Here is a 25,427-nt window from a genome sequence, read left to right on the forward strand (position 1 = left end):
AAGATCAGTTGTAATTCTAACCAATATTTGCAAAGTCATAAGTGTGAACTTTACAGAGGGTGTTGAAGGCGACAATTTACCATTTGACGTTATCCAGTATGTAAGCGAAGTAGCTTGTAAGCTTGCTGGCCCGACAGGTGTGGAGTCACATTTAAAATGTCTGACTGGGAAGACGAGTACAACGGCGAGGGTGTTGCTGTCCAGAAGCCTGCGACTATCTCAGCTCTGACTAAGTGGAAATTGCCATGTGAAGACGGTCAAAATGTATTTTTTGGTGTCAATAATGGAACCAGGTTAAGGCGGTCAAACGAGATTAGAGCTGGCCATAAGTGTGAGGGCTACGACAGCAGAAGTCGCCGAGGCGGAGGCCGTGAGTTTTCCTGGAGAACAGATCGCGAAACACCGCCAGGAAGGTCTTTTAACTATGAAAAACCGGGGTCTTCTCCACCTGTGGCTTTCACCGTGGAAAATTCTTCAGTTGGAAAGATAATAGGTAGGTTTCGAAGGCAGATACGGCAGCGTTACCTAAGGTTTGACCCTTAAACCCGACGTTAGCCAGAGAACGATTAAGGTAAACTAGCTTAACTAACCTAAAGTAGTTGATGTTACTTAGCTAACTGGCATTAACTCCTATCAGTCAAGCTACTTTGACGTGGGTAGGAGAATGCGGCATTTATCTGTACGTTAGCTCATGTTTTCGCTGAGAGATTTGACCTCGGTGCGACTCAATAAGCTTCAATCCTGTTTGAGGTCGCGGAGGAGCCAAAATTCGTGAACTTGAAGAAAGCACCGGTGCAAGAATCAAGGCAAGTTTCCTCATGTTCTACCAATATAACATGCCACGTGCGTAACTTGCTGGTGCTGGTCCTCACTATTTTAACTTTACAATTAAAAATATTTGTTTGTAAATGTGCTTTCTTGTTCCCGACTTGTCCTTTAAGCTAAGTAAAGATTAGTGGGGTTTTTTAAAATATATTTTTTAACGATCTTACTGCTGTGCTACTGTCCTGTATACTTTGCTAAGCATAGTGAAGTTTGCTTAAGATATGAATTTTGTTTGGCTGTTTCCTGTTTTGGTTAGATAAACAAGGGGGGCTATGGAGGTGAGGTGGTCATCTTTGGGTCCTTGGTTGCCCAGCAGAAGGCCAAAGAGATGATTGAAGAACTGATGGCAGATGGCAATTTTCGATTTCGCAATGGTACAAAATCATTATAGACAATCTTGATCATAAATGGATTAGTTCGAGATGTCTCGAGACAATTTTCGTTTTGTATTTGCATATCAGCTCCTTGAAACAAAATAACAAATCTTATTTTGTGAATGGGGCCACATTTGACTCTTTAACATCAATTCATTTTGCATCTGTTAAGGAGTCTTACCTTTCCATTCAGTGTTTTAAGTAAGCTTTGGGTGTGGAAAAAAAGGCCCCAACCAAAAAAAAGGTTTGGTTGGTTTAGTTCTTAGTTAGGATTAGACTAACACAGAGTGGAGCATTAGCAAAATGACATTCAGTTAAGTGACAAAAGTTTGTTCAAGCTATTTCCAAAGTGTCCTCCAAATTCGTCTTAGACAGAGGCATGACAGTGAAGCAAAGAAGTATCTTAGTTGTAATTACTCTTCAAGTGACAGGAAATAAGTTCAATTTTGGAAGTGGCATGATTGTATAGTAATAACACGCGTATGTGCTTACAAGTTGAGCCAAAAGTTTCAGCACCATATCCTATTATTATTATTATTATTATTATTATTATTATTATTATTATTATTATTATTATCAACAGAAAGTGGGCAAACAGTCCACATTTTAAGTTACTTGCAGGAAAAATAAAAATAAAAACTCAGTTCTGACTCTTTTAGGGCCAGCGAAGCAAGAACACACTGAATTTAATTTGATTATTAAAATACTTTTTCAGTCAAAAACGAACACTTGTCAGTCAGTATAGTGCAAACCTGACTTTGTTGAAACTTGCATTTGGATTTAACACATAATATTTTAGTCGCACTTTAAATTTCACAGCAGGATGGTTACACTTGTTGTGTCACTGTATGAATGTGATAAAGAACCTCACCAGTTATGCAGAAACACTGACATCTGACCAACTGGAAATGTCTAGAAAGAAGAATCGAAAGTGACAACATTCACAACATGATGAAACACTATGAGGATCATAACATAGTGATAGAAAAATGCAGAAACGCAATAGGTTTTATATAAATTTTTACAAATGCTGATAATGATTTAAACTCTGTACTCATAAACACAAGAGAATTTAATCTGAGAGAACAAATCAATCCTTAAATTGCATTCCAATATCTGAATTAGCTGGGTGAGAATTGAGTGTCATTTTAGCCTGATATCCACAGGTAATTTTCAACATAAAATTCAAGTGTCATTCTGCACAAATCCTTTACACTTAGAGTACATCAAACTAGGATTATTTGCAATTTGTCTAATTACCAGTCTTATTAACCTTAATACAAAATTAAGTGAGAAGAAAGTGACACTTTGATTTGGGCAATACATGTTGTAGTATTATTTTATTGCAAAATCAAAGTCTTTAGCAAATCAGATAGCCGTGTCAGTACAATCAAGGTGCTTGAGATCTGTGCATTTGTAACAATTATTTTGTTTCTTGTAGATACAAGTTACACTACTTTAGTGTGGTGTAATGATAAATATTATTCTGTTCAGCATACTGATCCATTTATTTATTTATTTATCTATCTATATATCTATCTATCTATTTATTTATTTAGCTCCTGGCAGAGGAACTGACTATGGAGGAGCAAGAAACCCTTCTGTCTGGTCTGCTGCAGAATTACAGGCTGCACATGTCGCCCCAGCCAGTGTATCCATAGACTGGAACATGATCCGGGAGAACAAGCATAAGTATGAGGAGCTCAAGTGGAAGGGTGAGGCGCTAATTGTCATTAATGATTAATCTGATGTAGTTATATTTGATTTGGCCTGTAAGAGACCCAAAGCATTGGGGGGGGGGGGGATAAATAGATATAAATTAAAATAAATATATATAATTTTTTTTTTATTTTTTTTTTTTTATTTAATATATTTTTTTTATTCTGACTTGTAAAAGAAGTGATGGCCTTTCATCTTTGGTGTTTTTGAAGTGCTCACACCAGTAGTTAAACAGTGTGGGAATCGTGGCCTATTTTCCCCTTGGCTTATTCACATACATATAATTTTACAGAATTTGTTATATGCTCATGTAATGTATGAGTCTACATCTCTTACTGTTACAGATGTCTCGTCTTGATATGACTTGCTAATTTAGAATAGCATATGTAGCTACTTTATTGTACTTCATTGACAGTGTTGCTACAGAAACTGAAGTGATGAACAATCTTAAAATCTCAGAGGCCCATATTTTCCCAGTAACAAGATCAGGGTTGAGATCTGCTCACAGCTGTTCTGCAATCCGTGGCATAAACTTCCTTTAAGTTCTACAGTAAATCGTAAAACTTTTTGGACAAACACTATAATTTTGTAATCTCCCTATACATGAAATCAAACTTTGTGTCCTTCTGTTACTTTTGTCAGTTATCTTGGGCAACCAAAGTCTTTTCTCGCGTGTCTTTTGTAGCTCAACCATAGAGTCAGAAGCATATTAGCATTTTAGGTGGTCTTGTCTAGTTTAGATATTACAGATATATTACAGATATTCATTTTGGTTCATAATCCTTTGTTGGTGGCGGATGAAAACTGTACTGTTGACAAGAACTGTCCGCCTTTTTTGGTAAATGTTTTAAACTTGTTTTTAAAGGACATTTGAGAAAATAATCATACACACACAAAAAAGAGTTAGGAAGTATATTTGCCAGCCCATTTATTTATTTTAAATATGTCTGAACATATTTAATGCACAATTACCTAGCACAAATGTTCTTTTATCAGAATTTTAAAGTTAATTTCTTTCCCCTACATGCAGTTTCAGTGTAAGGGGATGCAAAATTTTGCACCCTACTGTATATGCTGTAAGAAGTATCACTTATCTGTGAAACACTGCTGACTGTGTCCAAGATTGTCTTTACAAGCTCTGGGCTATCTTACTGTTGCACATCAGAGTAGTCCCATAAGCTCTCAAAACATATAGAGACCTCATCTCTACTAAAACCAGCTGTTTCACAATCTTTGTGTTAAAAGTTATATCGTGTAAAGAAATCAGATTGTACTTCTCAATCAAGACTGTCAGGAGCTTATTTAAAGCAAGTAGCTGCTAAAAAATAAGCTGCACCAAAGTCAGAAGGCTTTTTTTTTTTTTTTTTTTTTTTTTTTTTTTTTTTTTTAATAAATACAATTAAATTGAATATAAACAATATTTATTCTACTTCTGCTAATATTGGCCCACAGTACAGTAAATTTGTTCTACCCTGTCCCTTGTGTTCGGGGGTCCTTCCCAATAAAAGATTTGGAATCGTTGGGCAACAGTACAAAGCTGTCCTATTATGATGACTACTTTGTTTGCCTTAAGTTGTTTGCCTTTATTAGTTAAATTACTAAATGTTGCTTATCCTTTGGATATGAAAAAAAAAAAAACAATTTTTCATTTTTAACTCCCTTAGACCTTCCACCCATGGCAAAGAAGTTTTACAGTGAGGCAGAGAGTGTATCTATGCTCACAGCAGAGGAAGTCAGTGAGTGGAGGTAAATGTGACAGTGTTATCTTTTTAACATATAATTTTGTTTTCTACACATATGTAGGTGTGGGGACTTGGTGTATGTAAATATCTACATATTATGTGTTATGGACCAGTATTTATTTTGAAGTATTATGCAGTTTACAGAGGCAGACTTTTGATGACCATTATTTAACATGTACATAACATGGCACAAACTTTGAGCCACAAGTTTATGACCAGCGTTTTTTTGTAAAATTTTTATAAAATCCTGTTATCCTGGTACAGCCTCAAATAAATAAACATGTGGCAGTGTTTATCTACTTCCTCATGTCTTTTGAGCATGTCTTGGCCTGATACTGCCAGCTTCTCTCTGAATTTAACTGTTGTTCTCACTCATTAGGGTCTCACAATAATGCCGTTAAGCGCCAATGTCACTGTAAATATCAATGTAAATATTCAATGCAATGTAAATATAACATTTGGTGTTTGACTCTGTGCAAGTCAAATAGAAACCTCTAAACAAAAGAAACATCTGTTTTTGTTTACAATAACAAAGACATCTGTTTTTGTAAATCATGGAAGTGTGGTTTGGAATCAACGACTCTACCCTTTCACCCAGATCCAGCATGTTCTTTTTTTTTTTGTTATATTTTCACAGAAAGGAGAATAACAATATTTTTGTGGATGACCTAAAGGCAGAAGGGAAGAAGCGGCCCATCCCCAATCCCTGTCGCACTTTTCTGGAGGCCTTTGAACTGTATCCAGAGATTATGGAAAATATTGTCAGAGTTGGCTTTCTCAAACCAACTCCCATTCAGGTATGAGTCTGGTGTTTTGGCAGATTTAGTTTATGAAATCTATCTCATAAATCTGAATCAGTACTATTTGCATATGTACTATTTGTTTGTGTCTGTGTGTATATTTGCCCAGTTTGTGTTGTTAATCCTTGTGATTTGCAACAATCCATATTTGAAAACACCCATATTAACGATAGGAATATTAAGCAATTTATTATTTTGTGGTTTTAGTCTTCCCCAAAATGCAGAAGTGAAAGTAAATTTGCTATATTTTTGTTTTGTCAGACAGACACAGATTCACGTATTTGCCTCCTTATTTATTTATTTATTTTTTTGGAATACACATTTTTAAAAATATCTTGGGTATCGTGCTGCACCCTTTTGCTGTAGTCCAAATGTAGCATGTGTGTTAATACCTGCTGTTGTGACTCTGTTAGACTGGAATCTGTACCAACCAGTTTAGTGATTATTTTTAAAGTTTACTATCAAAGAACACAGTCTCTAATAAATCGCTCCAGCAAATGACTTTCAATGTTCATGTTTATGAACAGCTTAAACAAGTCGTCTTAATAAAGTTAAGTAGGCCAAGGACCAGTATGGTTACTTTGAGCAACCTATTGCTCCACGGGCCCATACATAGCCAAATGTGAGTTTAGTCCTGGACTTTAGGCTATTTGTTTTAAAAATGAGGCAACATCCCAGGTAATGCTCTCTCCTTTCGTTCAGCGCTTCACCCAGCTGCATTTCTGTCTGCAGCCCTTTGTTACGTATATGCGCAGAAAGCTGATTAGACAGTGGGTTATGTGTATACATGGCAAAGAAATTGGAAAATCAGTACCCTAATCCCATACCCTGATTTTGGAAGCCAGCTTTTCCGTTTACATGATTGTTAGAAAGCACCTTTCCAGAGAAAGCTGACTGTAATCTGATTACTTAAGTCCATTTAAACACACTGCGTGGAAATGTACTGATTGTTCTCCTTACTCATGAAAGGTGTTGCCAGAATTTTGATCTTAAATGCTGTTTCTTTGTTTGTAAAATTAGAATTCATGGCAGGGCTGCTGTATTATATTGCATTGCATTAGATTGTAGAGGTGTACCTAATAAAGTGAGCAGTGAGTGTAAAGGCACACTGAATTCCAGGTTTTTTTTTTGTGGCAAACTCTTCAAGCCTAAACAGTTTGTTGACTTAGATTTTGGAGTTCATGAGTTTGAATTATGCTTCGAAATCAATAAATGCAATTATTTCACCACCAGTCCCAGGCATGGCCAGTGTTGCTAAGCGGAGAAGACCTGATAGCCATTGCACAGACGGGAACTGGGAAAACCCTGGCCTATCTGCTCCCTGGGTTCATTCACATGGATGGACAGCCTGTGTGAGTACATGACCTGTGTGTTGTTTTTCTTTTTTTAATTTATTTAGCAATTTATTATATAATTTTGTCTGATATTTTGATGCCTTATGTGCCATTATGTATATTTCCCAACCCCTTTTAACATTACAGTTTCCTATCATTTCATCCATCTACGCTTTTTTTTACTTCAAAGGGCTCAGTGATAATTGCAAAAGTGATAACTGCGATTATTGTTGTTCAGTATTGTGATCATGAATATTGAAATCAATTGCTCATTGACTGTAGAAATATGGATTTATTAGACTTTTTCAAGGTGACAACTCCTTAAAATTTAGGAAATATTTTATTCTTAAATACCTTTTTTTTCGTGTCGCCGCATAAAATTCTAGTTCATAGATGCAGAGCAGAGAGAATAAAATATGAGACCACCAGCAGGTTATAGGAGAAGTCTTGTTTTTTATTGTATCCTCACCTCAGAGCTATGGTACATCCAGAAAGTATTCCCAGCCCTTAACCTTTTTCACATTTTATGATGTTACAGCCTTATTCCAAAATAGAGTAAATTCATTATTTTCTTCAAAATTCTTCAAAACCTCTTTCTCGTTGTCATTATGAGGTATTGTTTGGGGATGATGCATTTGATCTATTTTGAAATAATGGATTTAGCTGTAATATAGCAAAATGTGGAAAAAGTTAGATGCTGGGAATACTTTCTGGATGCACAGTATGTGTCCTACCGAGAAGGAATATTCACCACCTTATTTGTGCTATGCAAATCTGCTCTTCATAGTTAAGGGAGCAGACTGTAAACAGGGCAGGGAATGTTATCATGGAGTAAAATGTCAAGAACTGACAGAACTTAATTGAAAAATAGTGACCTGTCAAATAAAAGATCAGAATATGGAGACGACATTTGTGCCGCAGCATGGCATGCAGTTACTGTATGTCATCTGTAGTTGGAAAAATGTATATTTATGCTATTGTCTCCTCAGCCACCCAGCTGTGTAGTTTCATTTATATTTAAATGAATATTCACTGAAATTCACTAACTAGCACATCATTGTTGAGCCCATAATGCACACATTACTGTAATATTAGTTCCTTCCTTCAGAAACGAGTCATTGTGTTACTCTTGTCGTCACCATATTTAATATTCGTAGTCATCGCGCATGCAAACATCACTGTTGGCAGCACCAACCAATAATTTATTTATTTAATTTTTTTTTTGTGGGATGAGATTGGATTTTTTTATGTTACCTCTGACTGTTCCAGAGCCTACGGATCTAATGTTTACTATAACGTATGTCTGACACCCAGCTCTTACCCAATTAATACACAAGGACCCACACATTTCTGCCAAGGTTGCCACACTGTCTCTTAGAAATTCTTGTATGACAATAAACTTTATTTTGACAAATGTCTTTGAGTGTGAAGCCAGACTGGAGTCCACCACTGACCACTTAACTAAAGAATCTTTGTGATTCTGGTCAGGACACTTGTTTAACTGCCTAACTGTTAACAGGCTCCGCAAGCAGGTAAACCATCTTGTGTTGAATCCCCCAACGCCTTGCTGAGAGTTTGAGCTTTTAGTGATGGGTGAAAGTTCACCCATGTAAGCAAAGGTGTGTGCTGGTTTTATAAAACAAAATGAAAGCATCATCACAAAATGGAAAAAGGCAATATAATTGTATCTTTATTATGTTCTCATAATTGTTGGAATCTATAATTCACATTTAATCAAACCTTAACTGCATGGCCCTACCCTTTGTCATTGCCTTTTCCTCATAGGCCTAGAGCTGAGTGGGGTGGTCCAGGCATGTTGGTGCTGACTCCCACCAGAGAACTTGCTCTGCAGATTGAAACTGAGTGCAACAAATACCGTTATAAAGACTACAAAAGGTCCAGAAGCTGTTCATTATCAGTCATTTAAAAAAAAAATAAAAAATTAGAACCATTAATTGTGGTTTATCATTACTTGTGATGCAGGGGCGGCATGATTGTGACTGTTTTCCTGTGGCTTCTTTCAGCGTCTGCATCTATGGTGGTGGGGATAGAAGAGCCCAGATCAACTTGGTAAAGGGTGGGGTGGACATAGTAATTGCCACACCAGGCCGACTAAACGATCTACAGATGAACGAGCTCATCAATCTTCGTTCCATCACTTACTTGGTGTGTGTGTTCTTATATCGGTCTTGGCACCAAAAAAAGGGTAGCAAAAGTTTGTGTATTGTCTTTTTCCACCTAAATTGTATAGTATGGCTGTAATAACTTCTCTGATGATTGGATAAAGGTGCTGGATGAGGCCGACCGTATGCTTGATATGGGCTTTGAACCCCAGATTATGAAGATTCTCTTGGATATTCGCCCTGATCGGCAGACTGTCATGACCAGGTATAGGTCACATAAGAATTTTTTTTAATATAGTGTGGCAGAAATAAAGATTTTAGAGTGTGTGGCTGATAAGCTCAGAATATGTTTTATTGTACTGGAAGAAGAATGCAGGTGTAACTTTAAAGAAAGAAGCCCCTGCATTATTTTGTTACACAGATAAATGATGTGAATATTTGAGAATTGTAGGATTTAAAGTATATAATTTTTTTTCTTCTCTCCAATGTAAACTGTTATATCTCAGTGCTACCTGGCCCACTGGTGTGAGACGATTGGCCAAATCCTACCTCAAGAACCCTATGATGGTTTATGTTGGTACCCTGGACTTGGCGGTAAGTTGTAATAAATCCAGTAAATCATTTGTTAGGTGTATCGAATTAGAAATTTAGTCTTTGATGTTTAATATGTTCACAACCAAAATGTCTCACCTTAGTATTGGAGAGACTGTTTTGAAGATTGAGCCAGTCAAATGAGAGAGAGTTTATATTTCTCTGGTTTAAAATAAGCTACATATCCTTTATTTCTATTCTCAGCAGATATTTATCGTGTTCCCTTTTTCTAAACTTTACATATTTAACCTTGCATCTAAAAATAGAAAATTGCTCTGAAATTGTAATTAAGGCAAAGTGAATATCCTGTTTCTCTCTGTGTCATAGGCTGTTAACACAGTTCTTCAAACAGTGCTGATTATCCACGAAGAAGAGAAAAAGTCCTACGTGTTTGACTTCATTAGAAACATGCTACCTGAGGACAAAGTCATAATTTTTGTTGGCAAGAAGCTTGTGTGCGTATGTAGGACTTGTAGATGCCAGAGTAAATTGTGATTTTTAACTAAGCCCACAGTTGCTGGTGAATATGAGAATTAAACCTTGCCATTGGCCACCACCTACGCTAACCATACACTGTAATATGTACAATCTCAGGGCCGATGACCTGTCCAGTGACATGTGTCTGCAGGGTCTGGCTGTGCAAAGTCTCCATGGTGACCGTGAACAGCGTGACCGCGAAGAAGCCCTCAAGGACTTTAAAGAGAGTATGTAACTGAAAGGCCAATATGTTTTGTTTTGTTTTTTAACTGCCTTTTCTGCCTCTAACAGAGGAAATTGAATTTTTGGTGTTTAGAAGGTGCCAAAAGCTTGAACTCAGTAAACCTAAATATGCTGGAGGTTTAAATTGAGAAAAACGAGTATGTTATCAATTTCCAGGTCGAGTTCGTATCCTCGTTGCCACAGACCTGGCATCTCGAGGGCTGGATGTCCATGATGTAACACATGTCTTTAACTATGACTTCCCACGTAACATAGAGGAGTACGTCCATCGTGTAGGTCGCACTGGTCGAGCAGGGTAAGAGTCTGTGTTTGTGCTGGAAGCATTTTTCTGTGAAGAAAGTTGGGGAGGGTTGCGTCAGAAAGGCATCCTGGGTAAAACTACCAAATCAACATGCGAACAAATGATCTGCTGTGGCGACCCTGAACTCGCAGCATTAAAAAAAAAACACTAAACAAACATTGTGATGTTGATTGTTGCAATTTTAATTCAGACGTTCAGGTGCTGCTGTTACCCTAGTAACAAGAGAAAACTGGAGAATGGCCCCTGAACTGATTTCCATCCTGGAGCGAGCGGGACAGGTTAGCTCAAACACATTTAATGTTTGTATGTTTATGTATGTTTGGGTGGGGGCGGAACATTTAAGCAATGAATAGCTTGTTTTTTTTAACTTTATAACTGGCTGTTTATTTATTCATTGATATAAAAATAATGAGATTCACAGCCAAAATTGATATAATACAGCTGTGAAAGATTTGACATTATTTGATCATGATAAAAGAAAATAACACTTTGGCACTAAGAACGCTCTTTTTCATAGTTGTATTTGCAACTTGAAATCTTAACGGGGGGCTTTCATTTGTAATTGTATAATTTTTTTTTTTTTTTTTTTTTTTAAACTCTTGTTTGTATATTTACGGCTCCAGACTGGTGGTGGTTTGTCATGGCTGTAACCATCCATGTTGTCAAAATATACACATGGTCGCCAGGTGGAAATTTTGCACACTGGAATATTTATACTGTATGTGCTAAATGTCACAGTAGTTATTTGGAGTTGCCAACTAAGACAGTTTAGTTTTGTTTTGTTTTTATTTATCATGGACTGCTCTCACCTTTTGTGCACAACTGTGGTTTTGGTTACAGATAAGCTGGAGCTCTAAACTGCACTCTCTCTCTTCTCAACTGTTTGCCCTACTTTTCTTTCCTTGGAGTTAGAAAAACGAATTTAAATTTTTTTTTTTTTATTATAGCCTATTATTAGTGTCAGATGTAGATTCAGAAAGTCTCTTCTCCTGAAGTGGTAATGGTTCATGTTGCATGTAAACACAGGTTGGCTATAGTAGCTAAAGCCCTTACAACTGCAGACAAACTAGGGTACTCAGCTTTCTAGGGTAATTGGTGATCATTGTTTACATGTACTTAAGAAACCTGGTTACGAGAAATCTGCGTAAACATGCAGCACCTGATTTCTCCTCCACCTCAGACTTATTTTAGAAGCTGGTGCAGTGATTTTAACGGAATAGTAAGATGCATGCAGCTGATCCACAGCAGTCAAATCCACTTATTTAAACTTCTACAAGACACTTTGCGTTAAAGTTTCTGGACGACCTTAGACGGACTTTGTTTTTAAGTGAGGCGGCATGGCCCCCTTAATTGTCTCAACTTTCAAAGCAGATCAGAAACCTGTTTATTTTACCTGTTTATATCTTGTAGATAGCAGAATAGTCATCGTTCTCTGCCAGAAATCCATAACCGCACTCATTGTGCTGAGTAGCAAGATGAAAAGGACAATTTCTGTGGAGGGATGGTGTTTTTTTTCCTTTTTTTTTTTTATTAACATCTGCCCATGCGACTAAAACTGAAACTAAAACCTAGTGGCCTGTAGGAGTTTGAATAAGTCACTTTCTTCAATTTTTATTTTCTTCTCCTCACTGCGGGGTTTCCTCCTCCAGTCTATCAGCTGTGATTAAATTAGGCTATTAGTATTTTTACTCTAAGGCTTCTGTTTGTCCAACATAGTTCAGTGTTATTTTAGTCAGTAAATTCAAAACTAATCGAACCATGAAAAATAATCTGAAACCGTTGATGCAAAATGATTGCTGGTTAATAAACTACCAGCATGATCCACTGCAAGTGCTTAATTCCTTTCAAGACCCATGTTACAAGCTCAGGGCATAAGCATATTGCGAATTATAATATAATGCAGTACATAAAAATAGTCATGCAAAAGTTAGTAACTCCTTTTTAATTTGTATTTTTTTGTGTAAAAACAGGCGAGTATTAGACAAATTTTAACCTCAGGTGAACAACATATGACTATCATTTAATAAAAAAAAAAATTGGCCAAAAAGAACTTAAAATGAGCAAACATGGGAAAACTGTAATAATAAGTTTTCAGAACAAGGTTTTTTTCTTTTACTAAATGTTTAAATTATCACAGTAGAGGTGGCACTTTGAAAGTCTACATCTGTACATGTATTTTGAATTAATCATAAAATAGATCTTGCAATTTTGCAATCAATGCAATCTTCGTGAATCCTGTTGCAGGAGGTTCCCGAGGAGCTGGTGCTTATGGCAGAGAGATACGAGAAGCACAAGAGAGAAAAGATGTGCAATCCAAGGGGAGAAGGAGGGGGGAGGAGAGGATACAGGGATGGAGGCCAACACTGGGGATTCTAATTTGCAAGTTTCATATACAGGTCTTCAATTTACACTTTGGACAATACTTTGTAAAGCCTTATTATAGTATTGATATTTGTCTGTTATTCTAAGTAAATACAGGACTGATGTTAAAATTGTTCTTTTATTTCCTCCACAGGGTTGAGTAGCATTTCAAACTGCCTGTGTTGTAATTTTTTTTTTTCATTCTATTCTTTGAAGTATGAAAACTTCTTTGTTTTTGAATTATCATATACAATTTAGTGGTAGTTACACACCTTTTATATTTTCTTGTTTAAAATGCACAATTGTGACAGATTCATTTATTTTTTTGTATCTCAATCAGAAATCTGGTAATTAAAATTCTCTTAAAGAGGTGAGAACACTGTTTTTATTGACTTGGTACCTTGGCTATATACAATATGATGTGTGGTAAACATTATTTTTTCCATTAGAGATGTTTCGCAAATTGAAGAGCTCGTCTGCAAAAACATGGACTGGAAGGTTCTTTATTCTGCTGACCATGTGAGCTTTCCTAGTCTAGAAGAGTAAGAAAAATCTATGTAGCTTTATGGTCAGTGGGGGGAGAAAGCAAAATGTCGACATCATATTCAATATATTTATTGAAAACAAAGTGAATGTCTGAAAGGACTGTTGAATGTTTGCAAAGCGAGTTTCAAAACTTTGAAGAGACCGATTTATAACATTGAAAATAATATAGCTTTCTTTGTGTTTAACGGTTATTCAGATGTGTTTAAAAAGTTTAAATCCTGTTTTTCAGTTTTCACATTCTTTTTTGAATGCAAATCCTAGTTATTTCTGGTAAATAAGTCATTTGAGAAAAGAGAGGAAATGTGTTATTGGCGACAGGAGACTTTTTTTTTTCTCCCCTCTGAACCATCATCTGCAGTGACGTCTGTTCCTGATGACACTGGTGTATAATTGTGTTATGGAACTATATTGCAACCTAATGTTCAGCCTAATGGAAAGGAGTGAAATGCTTTGATGTTGAAAGACTTCAGACTCCTTGTCTCAGTGACGTTATTTGTAGTAACAAATAACCTCTTATAACGTATAAATACAGTTGTTAATGGCTCTTATTTTACATGAGTTTAACCAGATGGTGGATTCAATAATGAATAAAGCTAAATTTGCATCTTGAATTTTTTCATTATTACCTCTTGGTGTATTTTAGTATAGAAATGCCTTGATGTTGGTCTGTGGTTTCATAAAAGCCCGATTAGCTGCAGTGTTGAATCAACAGGTTTCGGTGAAGGATGTTCCTTAATGTATCGTTAATCTCAGAAATGTTAAATCAGTGGAGATTTTTTGCAGGAAATCTACAACATAACATGAAGCTGGCCGCTGCTCTAATAAATACTATAGTAATGTGTTTCTACTACTTTCTCTACTCACTTATATTCTGAGTCAGAAACACCTACTCTTCTTTTGTCCCTGCTTAGCATTTTAACTCTGCTAGTGAATATTTATTCGCCCCACTCGGAGTCCTGCTGCAGGAGGACTCAATCAAGAGAGTGTTTAAATGAAGGCAGAAAGAATAACAGGACACCATTGATCAGCTAAGGTGAGACTTTATTACATCATGTGGTCAAACAACTGGTGTAATTTTAAAAGTAGTGGCAATCACAGTAGTGTCTGCAGTAAATGTGATTAGTTGGGACTAGGAAGTGTTAAAACAGATGAAATATACAAAGCAACATGAGATGTGCTACATGAAAAGAAGGCTGGACGTCCAGATGGAGACCCGCAGGAGAGTCATCACACAGAGCAAAGACAGGTAACACAAATATGATGAAGACCGCATTGCTGTTAATGAGAGGCTGCCAAAGCTTATCCATTTTGAGACAAATTGAGTGGGTTTTTGCAAACAAGAATTTTTCCCCCCCCATCCTCTCCTTCAGTGTGTTCCAACAGAATCTGCTCAGAACCAGTAGAGTCCTCAAACTGCCACCTAATTGTATGTTATTGGGTACACCAGGCTAAAACCAAAGCAGTGTAACAATTTTCAGTTTTTGTTGAAATAGTTGTAGACCAACAATTTTGATCGTACCTGCAATTACAATGAGTTTAATTTGTGTTTTAAAACCTAGACACCATATTTTTGAACTAAATGTTACTGCAAGGACAGATGCACCTGTCATTTGCAATGGGAAATCCTGCTGATTTACAATAATCCATATTTGAAAACACCCACATTAACAATGACAATACTCAGCCATATTTATTTTTCTATGGTTTTGGTCTTCCCCATAAGGCAGAAACGAAAGTAAATATGCTATATATTTTGATAATATTGTGAAACCCATGTAAGCTGCTTTTCTAATTGGGAAGTTTTTGAACCTGACTTATGTTTAGAGGGATTCCAACGTTTGACGAAATCAAACAATAGTGTTGCTTGTGAAGTATCTGCTTTGTACTCTGTACTACACTGTAGTTCCCTTATGCTGTACACATACTGTAAATGTGTTGGTTTAAAACTCTGTGTGCTGATAGGAGAAATGAAACTGAAACATCTTTGTCAATTTCTCTTTCATTTCATAATAAATGTCTTGTTCAGATGCTTTGTAATAAGCTGGTGCTTTTGACAAGTGCTAATGGCGTTTGGGCAGACATTGCATAATCATGTTTATGTGGTATTTGAAGTTAGCAGTACTGTAGTCCACCCTGCATGTCAAAAAATCCTTTCAAAAAGAAGAATCAGATTAGTCAGTGAAGATAGATGGCTTAGGCACCTCACCTTCTAAATTTTGTTGTTTATATGAAGCCATTCAGATGTGGCTTAATGAATATTTAATTATTCCTTTTTAAAATACCAGCCCACTGACTTCTCTTACTTATAGTTACTAAACTATGACAATGTGTGATACGTTGGTCATAATCCCCCCCAGTATAAGGTCTGACTTATCAAAATGGACGAAAATGGAGATTGATCGGTTTTTAAAAATAGAAATTTTAAGAGTTAATAGATCTTGTATTTTTCTTTTCTTAGATTGTATTGTTAGTAGTAATCAGGATAGTATTTTAAAGATATTAACATTTCGAAAATTGCCAAAATAATAAGCAAAAACCCCAATTTTTGATTAGATAAGAATACATTTAGAAAAAGCACACATGATATTGTTATACAAACAATCACATTTCAAAAACCTTGATTACCCTGGTTTTAAAATTATGAATTGATGTTTATTAAACATCAATTCAATTCAATTTCAATTCAATTCTTTAATGAGATAAACATGATTCAAACTTTGTTAGCTGGAACAGACAGTCAAGCTCTTCCTGGTTGTTGAGAAGTTATCATTTGAAAATAGAAAAGCCATTTTCATGTTCTTCTCTAATACGACAAGCCAGGCTATTGCAGCTTTTCTGGTCAACACCTGAGAGCAGGTTCTGACTTGGAATGAAGAAGTTGGGGAGTTCACCCTTTTCCAGGTGGCAGATAAAATCCTCCAGGAGCCGCTGAAAACACTGGCTCAAATCTGAGGCCTTCCAATCACTGTCTTTGGTTCTAGAGCAGCAGGCATGTAGCAGGGTGGTCTTGGCGTGGTAGGAGCAAAACTTGGCAAATGAAGAGTCTCTTTCCTTCTGCAGACTCAGAAGATGCTTCAGGAGCTTTAGGCAGTCCTTCCTGTACACGGAGTCAAGACCAGATTCTTTGGAATTACAATTTATTCTTGTATAAGGAAAAGATTCATTTTATTACACAAGACATTCATCCTTTTTGTGCTTTTTTTTTTTTTTTTCAAAAATTGATTCAAAATGGTCTTAAGTCTTATATTTCATTTATTGGACTTGGATAAAAGGAAATTGATTGTTATTTTAAATCTGACCTGCAGCAGCGTTCGCCATCTTTTTCACAGCACGTCTTCTCTGATCCATGATTCTTCAGAATGGCTTTCTCAATATGAGAGAACGAAATCCGCCAAACATCTGTGTTATAGAAAACCAAAACGAGACTCAGTGTGCATGGGAATTTATAGCTTCCCTTTTTTTTTCTTTTTTTTTTTGGCAGTATTTATTCATGAAACAGCTTGTGTGAAAACCCCAAAAAATAAATGCAGTCGCTTCTGCTACTACCGTAAGAAACGAAGCTATTTTGAATGCTAGGTAGGAGTATGTCTTCAAATTATTTCAACATGGTATTGGACAGCCGTAATAATTTTTTAGCATGTTGTGTGTTTTTGCTTATACACTACATGCCTGAACCAGCTCTCAGAATCCTCTTTTCTTGTAATGCTTTTATCACTTTAAGATGAACCAAAGGTGTGTAAGCAGGCAGTGGGTCATTTCTCTTCATCACAATCTTTTTACCTTTTCACTTGAGAGATGTTACTTACCTTTAGTTAAGACTCCATCATTTTTAATTGTACCTCTGCCTTCATATTTTGGGACAAAATAAAATGGTTTCCTTTTGTATTCACGCTTTACTTTGACTCCAAGCCAGTCATTAATTTTAAGGCCTTCAGTGGTGAAAGCTGGCCAGCTGGATTTAATCCTGAGACAGAGAACAACATCCAGGGAAATGGTTACTGATTCTACTTTAGTGGTGAGGGTCACTGCAGGGCAGCCTTTTTTCTTTCTTGTAACCTCCCATTCTGAAAAACAAGAAATGCAATCAATTTATTGAATATTGAATTATTGAGTGGTTAGCGCTGCCACCCCAAAGCTAGAAGGTTCAACTCCTAGAAGAATTGGGATTTTCTCCTCTTGCATGTGTGGGTTTCCTCCCAAAGTCTAAAGCCATGCATGTTGGCTTCATTGGTGACTCTAATTTGCCTGTAGTTGTGAATGTGAGTATAATTGGTTGTCTGGCTGTGTATGAGTCTCTGTGTTGGCCCTGAGATAGACTGGAGGCCTGTCCTTGTACCCCCCCTCTCTCTCTTAATGACAGCTTACATAGGCGTAAGCCCCCCACAACCCTGAACAGGATAAGCGGTAACAGATAGTGGGTGGATATTCCCATCTATGGCAAATTCCCTTAGATTCCCTTAGAAGGTAAAATAAATGGGATACTGTGTATAATGCATGTAGCCACAATTCAAGCTTTAATAATCAGTACCCCACCACCCACTCTACCACTAACCTATTCATGTAAATTGTACTCACCTGGACTTTCCTTGACACATTTCTTGACTTCTTCCCTAAATTCCTTAAGCATTATACAAGCAGATAAAATTCCTGTCTCCTGAAATTTCTGCAGAGGGCTCCTTCCACGTTTTAATTCCACACTATAAAAGGCTCCGTCTTCTCCAAATGTTTTGATCGTCACTCTCTCAACAGGAATGGGCAGCATTAAATCAAATTCATCGGGATTAGAAATCTATATAAATAAAAACATAACTGTATAAAACACTATAAAGGAACCTTATGTAAAAATGCCATTTGATTTTACATTAGCTTACCTTAACATCTTCATAGTAACTTCCAGTACCTAGTGGCTCTTCTACTTCTTTGAAGCACTCAGAGTTCTGTTTCAGATGCTTGATAATGTGTTTCTTTATGTCATTGATAACTTTTGCTGCATTTGACCTGTCATTTCTCCTAATCTTGAGTTTTTCCAGAGTTGTGTAGAGGATGGAGTCCTCCTGTGTTACACATGCATTTGTGGTGTGTTCAGGTCTCTCTGGCTGTATCTTTGGTATTTCTTCTATGAATTTCTCCTTTGATTTGGTTTTGCCAAGACATGGTTTTGCTTTTGTGCTCTTTGCAGAATCATTTCTGGCGTCTTTTTGTTTCTGTAGTTGTGTCTCTGTTTCCTGAGCAAATTCCACCAGTGGTTTTGCCTCGCTACCACATGTGTTTGCTTCAGTGGTCTTTATAGTCTTTGTGACTTCCTTAGGTGTCTCTTCCTTAGGTGACTTTTCCTTCCCACGTTGTCTTGCTTTTGTGGTCTTCAGAGAATCCTTTGTTGTATCCTTGGGTTTCACTGGCTGAATCTTCTTTGTCTCCTTTGCTGGTGATTTGGCCCTGGCAGCAGTTGCTTTTGCTCTATTTAGGTGATTTCTAGGTGTCCTTTGCGAATTGATCTCTTTTGTAGATTGTTTTGTGGTAGTTTCTTTTTGCATGCTCTGAACAGATGGCTTCTCCACAGTGTGGTTTGGCTTTTTCTGTTCCCTTTCCTTTAGTTTCCTGTCCTTAGTTGAACCATTTTGCTTCTCTTCTGAAAAGTGTTCCCCTGTATATCGGAACATGTTGGCACTCTTAGGCTCAGGACTCTTTGCCCTCCGTGGTGTCCCTCTACCAGTCATGTTGAAATGACAGGAATGAAAGTGTTTCTTTGTATTACATTCAAAGCAGTTCCGGTAATGTAGGAGAACACGCCCCAGAATTACACAGGAGACTGCCCTTGAGCCATTTACATCTTTTTGAGGTTAAATTATATTTAGACATGTGTCTGAATAAGTAATTATAATAAATACATCTATAAAAATGTCTGTTTATGATCTCTGTACAATTAATTTGAAATTGGAAAGTTGCTATTTTATTGCTGTAACAATAGCAACATCTTGTGGACGAAAGTGTGAATTGTAAGGATGCTTTCGTTTTTGGCAGTTTGACTTCTTCTAACTTTTGTATCACCCAAAAAACTACCACTGATTGACATTTTGGTTAAAACATGTTTAATGTTGCAAAAAGGCTCATGCCATCTTACAATAAAGTGCAGTAGCTTATGCCAGTTCAAGCTTCTTAAGTTGATGTGCAAAGTTAGCAAAATGCCAATCAAAGATTAGACCGATTGTCTATTCGTTGCCTTTCAGTCGGGGAAAATTAGTTTAAGGTGCTTTTATAAAGCTTAAGCACAACAAATCACTAACTTGTACTACTTTGTTATTGAGAATAATATAATTTGACCTTATTACCATAGGCTCCTAGAGAGCACCATTTAGCTGCAAACAAACACCAAAAGCAAGATAACACATACAATGTCAAGACTAGTAGCTGTACTCCAGAGATCTTGAGGTGATAAATTACATTAATAACTGTTCAATGTTCTCAGTTTTACATAAAGGTATTGCCATGAACCAAATTAACAGTGCACATTTAAAACGGTTTGATATTACACTGCACATAATAGTAATTTAACCACTAGAATGGAGTCAGGAGTGTTGCCTTAAGGAACTAAAGATATAAATGCTGTTCTTTCCTCCGAATGCTTTTGCGATGCATTGTGATGATTAACCAGTCTTTAAATATTAGATTAAAGCAGCCAATTGTAGGATGGAGCTGGGTGACTGATGTCCTGCCTTGGGAGACCTTGGGGTCGGCAGAGTAGCACAACATTCATTTGTTCCTCTGGGCTTTCTGGGCAGACTTGGTAATTTTACCAGTAGTGGAAACTTTCTTCTCCACTCCCTTAATCACGCCAACGGCAACAGTCTGACGCATGTCACGTACCGCAAAACGGCCTGCAGGATGAACAGTGATAAGATCAAGATTTTTGATTTTTTTGTTTACAATATACCATAACCTCTGCATTCAAACTTACCCAGTGGTGGGTACTCGGAGAAGCTCTCAACACACATTGGCTTGCCAGGAATCATTTCCACAATGGCAGCATCTCCAGACTTGAGGGCTTTGGGATTGTCTTCCAGTTTCTTGCCAGAACGGCGATCAATCTTTTCCTTGAGCTCGGCAAACTTGCAGGCAATATGAGCAGTGTGACAGTCCAGCACAGGAGCGTAACCAGCACTGATCTGGCCTGGGTGATTAAGGATGATCACCTAGAAATTAAAATGGAGAATAATCTTTCTATTAATGGATAGTTTATTAGCAGCATGGGAAAAGTGTAATGCTGTCAGTGATCAGCAGGTATCTGAATACACCATGCACCTCTGATGTCTGATCAATGTATACAGTATATTTAAACTGAAATTGTAATAACTACCTGAGCAGTGAAGTTGGCAGCTTCTTGTGGTGGGTCATTCTTGCTATCGCCAGCCACGTTTCCACGGCGAATGTCTTTGACAGACACATTCTTCACATTAAAGCCCACATTGTCGCCAGGGAGGGCCTCACTCAGCGCTTCATGGTGCATCTCCACAGACTTCACCTCAGTCGTTAGATTGACGGGGGCAAAGGTCACCACCATGCCGGGTTTCAGTATGCCCGTTTCCACACGGCCTACAGGCACTGTTCCAATTCCTGCAGAAGAGGATCTGTCAGTACAGAGAATGCACAGTGAAGAACATAAAAATGAGCATAACAGTACTTCAGTCCCATTTTGTGGCACAGTACAACATTCTATAGCGAGGAACGTTTCATAGGCTATGTTGTGAGTTATAACATCATAACACAATAACCCTGTTAGACTTTGTCTTGATCATTACATGCCTCCTATCTTATAAACATCCTGCAAAGGCAAACGCAGAGGTTTGTCTGTGGGACGGGTGGGGGGCTGGATAGCGTCCAGAGCTTCCAGTAGAGTTGTCCCTGATGCATTCCCTTCTTTCCTATTGATCTTCCACCCCTTAAACCATGTCATCTGAAGAAAAGAGAATGCATTATATTACACATTGTCTCAATTACTAGTGGATACTGTAGTATTTTTTTTTTAGTTGTAGTATATTGTTGGCCAATGTTGAAAAAAGCTCCAGAACTTTCTGAATGAATAAACTACAAATAAGTTGAGTACATAAGAACTAAAACAAATTTGTGGTCAATAGCATCACAGGTAGAGTACTATTGTGTCCATACTTGTAGATGTGTAACCCACATTGCGGAGTCTGTATTATGACAAAATGGCTCTTCAATATATGTGCTAAAGCTACAGTGTGTAAGCATTTACCATCACCCTGTTATCACCAAATGTATGGATATTTAGACTAGTCTGAATATCTGAGTTGGATATACAGTCACAGCAGCTTGTTCACCTTTAGGCTACAGCTTCCCATTCTTATTGCCAGACATACAAATTAGCATTCAAATCCAATCCAAACTATTTAATGTGCTACTTACGTTGGCGCTTGGCTCAAGCATGTTGTCACCATTCCAGCCTGAAATGGGTACAAAGGCAACTGTGTCTGGATTGTAGCCAATCTTCTTAATGTACGTGCTCACTTCTTTCACAATTTCTTCATAGCGTTTCTGGCTGTAGTTTGGCTCAGTCGAGTCCATCTTGTTGATACCCACGATGAGCTGCTTTACTCCAAGAGTGTAGGCCAGGAGGGCATGCTCACGGGTCTGTCCATTCTTGGAAATTCCTGCCTCGAACTCTCCCACACCAGCTGCCACAATCAGCACAGCACAGTCTGCCTGAGCATGCAGTAGATGAGCTATTAATACGGCTGCACTCAAATTTAGGCATCATTTGTTATTTTGCACTAGAATTGCACTAGAATAAGTAAAGAGGAATAATGTCCTAAGACTTCAAAAGCTGACCAAGCATTTCTTTGACATCCACTCTAAGATAATAACAGTAACACTGATTGGAAATCCAACAATATGAGTAAGTACATTTTTGAATAGAAACCTGGTAAATAAGCTTGGTGCCGATGTTAATTATGCCTTTTGTGGCTATTTATATTATTTACACAGAGATAAAAGCATGTTCTACTGTTACACTTGCGATAAGTCATCACAGATTTGAAACTTAACACAGATCAAACTTCCTCAGAGGCCTACAAATGGACCCGTTGAACAGCATTGGCTGAGTGCTCTCGTGTTTCAGACCTGTGAGGTCCCAGTGATCATGTTCTTGATGAAGTCTCTGTGACCTGGGGCATCGATGATGGTCACATAGTACTTGCTGGTTTCAAACTTCCACAGCGAGATGTCGATAGTAATGCCACGCTCCCTCTCCGCCTTCAGCTTGTCCAGCACCCAGGCGTACTTGAAAGAGCCCTTCCCCATCTGAGAAATAAGTAAAGCAAACAAGATAGAAAAGTTTTTATTTCTGCTGTCCTTTTGCTTGATCTTAAGACAGCTTATGATTGTCTACTCTACCACTAGTGACCATACTTGAGTCCTAGTAATGGGGCTCTAAATGTATGTATAAGTAGTGTGGCTTGTATCTTGTGGTCAGAGGGATGGGGGGGCTGATTTTGAGTTTGAGTTAAAAGACCTCAGTTTATTCAGGAAGGCATCTTCCTCTTACCTCAGCAGCTTCCTTTTCAAACTTCTCAATGGTTCTCTTGTCAATGCCCCCACACTTGTAGATAAGGTGTCCCGTGGTGGTGGACTTGCCTGAGTCCACATGGCCAATCACAACTATGTTGATGTGAAGTTTCTCTTTTCCCATGGGGACTGGAGCTGGTTGAATTCACAAGACTATCTGCTATATCCAGGGTTAAGTTACTGTTAGTACGATATATAGGTGATTTGCAGGAAACAGAAACCTCTAATATGCCAGTAATTTAAATTGTCGATATTCATTTTATTTTTAGTGATGAAATAACTGTAGTTTAAAGGTAGAAAAAAATAAATGGTAGACTGGCCATGCTCTGCAGCTAGAGATAGAAACAAACTTTCTATATTCAAATGTTGCAAAAACGGTGCCGAACTTCATTTTCTTTCGTTCATCAGTCCTGTATGAACTTGTGACTGACAGGTGCTTTTGACTTCTTAAGTGATGCACAGAATACTAGGGAGGTTGTCAATGGCCACCGAACTGCACCAAGGCCCTCTGCCTCTCATATTCTCTATGCCTTCTCCTGTTGTCGCTGCTTCGCTCTGGTGTGCACTGACACATCAAGACAACAATGCTCTGATTTTTCACAGCACCTGGTCTTACTACAGCTTCACTCTAAGCTAGAATCCACCATTTTGTCAGGTTCTGTTCACTGACAGTGTAGCAGCCATTTGTCAGGCACCACAGTGCAGTGCTCAGTGCTGTTACCTCTGCAGGAGGGTTGGTAATATGAGGATTCAGAAGATAAACTACACAGTTTTCTTACAGATAATCCAAGTCAGTGTAGATTTACTATGGTTAGTCTTGCGTTTAGTCTGCACCTAATAAAAAGGCCAGTAGCTTAATACAACTGTAACACGGACCCCCACATGATCTTCACGGACGTCTTCAGGTGAACTCAGTGCAAGGACAAAAAATATTTGCATGCGCGTATTTGGCTTATTCTTCATATATAACATCACAGCCAATTGCGGGAGTGCGCTGTAATGTACAGACGATGATACGTCAGCGGTCAGTGTGTGGAAATTAGCACAGCTATTTCGGTCATTCTTATGTCTTTATGATTTAACGGAAATGTCAGCCATCCGCCATGTTCTATCATCTGTCTGCCTACTGACGCCTAGATGCGTGTTAACTACCAGCCGCCTGCTCCCGTTGCTGCATCACAATATTCCCATTGCGCTGCTTGGATACTGGGCCGACTGAGAAAACACTGGACTCGTTGTCCTCATAGCATCAAATACAAAAAATCCCGCTAATGCATTAAATCATGCACTGTGTCGTACCTGAGAGCTGACCGGTGTCGGGTTGGCTGCAGAACGGGAGAGACTGAGGACAGACACTGATCCGGTAATAGCGCGCAGGACAGGCGGGGGTATTGCGTAATTGCGCGCACCCGCAGCAGCACAGCATCAGAAGGGACTTTAGAAGTTAGGTTAAAGGATTTTATCATTTATTAATCCTGTATGCCCAAGAAAGACGCACCAGTAAGCAAACTGAAATGATCTCGCGTTTGACTTCTTTCCAGCGCGTCTGGATTATAATTATGGCTGATGAAACTGAAAATGCCTTCTCTTATATGGATATTAAGAAATGTCTGAGTAGAGAATTGGATAACTGTGTGGTGTAGATAAGTTTCATCTGTCCCGACCCTGATGGTATTAAGCTTTTTCTTTTGTTAAATATAACATCTAGTCATGGAAATAAAGCAGCAATTTTGGCCAGAATGACCAATATGAAAGAAAAGCATGTTTGTCATTTGTGCCTCTGTTAGTGGGGTACAGTGTGAGTTTATTTAAATTCAGTTTACATATTTAAATTTCATTAGTTTTGCCTGACATTAATGTGGAAGCTTGCTCTCTTTACATACCTGAATGGGGTAAATATTTCAGATTAGAGGCTATATTTTTAATTTTATGTTGTCAAACCTAGAGAAGCATTTGGAACTGTACACAAATCAGGCACAACATTATGATGACCTATGCAATTTATTGCAATCCAATCCAGTGGCTCTGCCATGAATTCTACTTAATAATTTATCAGTTTTTAGGTTAGAAAACTGTCAGGTTATTTAGGCCAAAGTGGGTATTGGAGTCATACTGGAGTGCATTATAAGGAGAAGTGGTTCTAATGTTTAGGCTGCCTCATTTAATTTAAATAGTCTGGTCAAAACATCAGAACCACATTTATATAATGCTCTACAGTATGATTTCACAGCCCATCAGAAAGGTCATGATTGAAGGTAAAAATTGAGAATTTATAATCGTAAAGGTAAGACTTCAAGGCAGGGCCACTGTATTGGATTGCATTAAATTGCACAGGTGGTCATAATGTTATGCCTGTTAGGTGTATAAAAATAGCGGAAACCCAGTGGCTGTTTATAAAATAAACAATCC

The 25,427-nt window shown here is 37.7% G+C and overlaps 3 protein-coding genes across 7 annotated transcripts; 1 reads left to right on the forward strand and 2 right to left on the reverse strand.

Annotated features, from left to right (window-relative positions):
• The first annotated feature begins 110 nt into the window (after positions 1–110).
• On the forward strand, positions 111–13,996 carry ddx43 (DEAD (Asp-Glu-Ala-Asp) box polypeptide 43). 2 transcript variants are annotated; one of them, XM_067513766.1, is made up of 16 exons: positions 111–493; positions 751–806; positions 1,082–1,199; positions 2,759–2,914; positions 4,583–4,664; positions 5,298–5,457; positions 6,694–6,812; positions 8,580–8,690; positions 8,819–8,960; positions 9,082–9,182; positions 9,424–9,511; positions 9,836–9,963; positions 10,103–10,212; positions 10,385–10,523; positions 10,720–10,807; positions 12,774–13,996. In XM_067513766.1, exons 1-16 carry the CDS (start codon positions 157–159, stop codon positions 12,903–12,905), a joined length of 2,067 nt encoding a protein of 688 aa, XP_067369867.1. In that variant the 5' UTR covers positions 111–156; the 3' UTR covers positions 12,906–13,996. The 2 variants fall into 2 exon arrangements, with proteins under 2 accessions (XP_067369867.1, XP_067369856.1); XM_067513755.1 differs by lacking the exons at positions 751–806; positions 1,082–1,199.
• Positions 13,997–14,456: 460 nt separating this feature from the next.
• On the reverse strand, positions 14,457–19,358 carry cgasa (cyclic GMP-AMP synthase a). Its single transcript, XM_067513780.1, has 5 exons — positions 18,308–19,358; positions 18,012–18,225; positions 17,243–17,500; positions 16,736–16,835; positions 14,457–16,533 (listed from the first exon to the last, which is right to left on the reverse strand). Exons 1-5 carry the CDS (start codon positions 19,151–19,153, stop codon positions 16,203–16,205), a joined length of 1,749 nt encoding a protein of 582 aa, XP_067369881.1. The 5' UTR covers positions 19,154–19,358; the 3' UTR covers positions 14,457–16,202.
• A 144-nt stretch (positions 19,359–19,502) lies between these two features.
• eef1a1a (eukaryotic translation elongation factor 1 alpha 1a) lies at positions 19,503–24,467 on the reverse strand. 4 transcript variants are annotated; one of them, XM_067513813.1, is made up of 8 exons: positions 24,318–24,467; positions 22,999–23,175; positions 22,575–22,754; positions 21,861–22,157; positions 21,237–21,387; positions 20,791–21,047; positions 20,392–20,626; positions 19,503–20,311 (listed from the first exon to the last, which is right to left on the reverse strand). In XM_067513813.1, exons 2-8 carry the CDS (start codon positions 23,140–23,142, stop codon positions 20,187–20,189), a joined length of 1,389 nt encoding a protein of 462 aa, XP_067369914.1. In that variant the 5' UTR covers positions 23,143–23,175; positions 24,318–24,467; the 3' UTR covers positions 19,503–20,186. The 4 variants fall into 4 exon arrangements, with proteins under 4 accessions (XP_067369914.1, XP_067369908.1, XP_067369921.1 ...); XM_067513807.1 differs by having other exon boundaries at positions 22,999–23,178; positions 24,318–24,463; XM_067513820.1 differs by having other exon boundaries at positions 22,999–23,178; positions 24,226–24,324.
• Positions 24,468–25,427: the final 960 nt, after the last annotated feature.

Source organism: Channa argus, chromosome 1, assembly GCF_033026475.1.
Source record: "Channa argus isolate prfri chromosome 1, Channa argus male v1.0, whole genome shotgun sequence".
In the NCBI taxonomy this organism is placed as follows: Eukaryota; Metazoa; Chordata; class Actinopteri; order Anabantiformes; family Channidae; genus Channa; species Channa argus.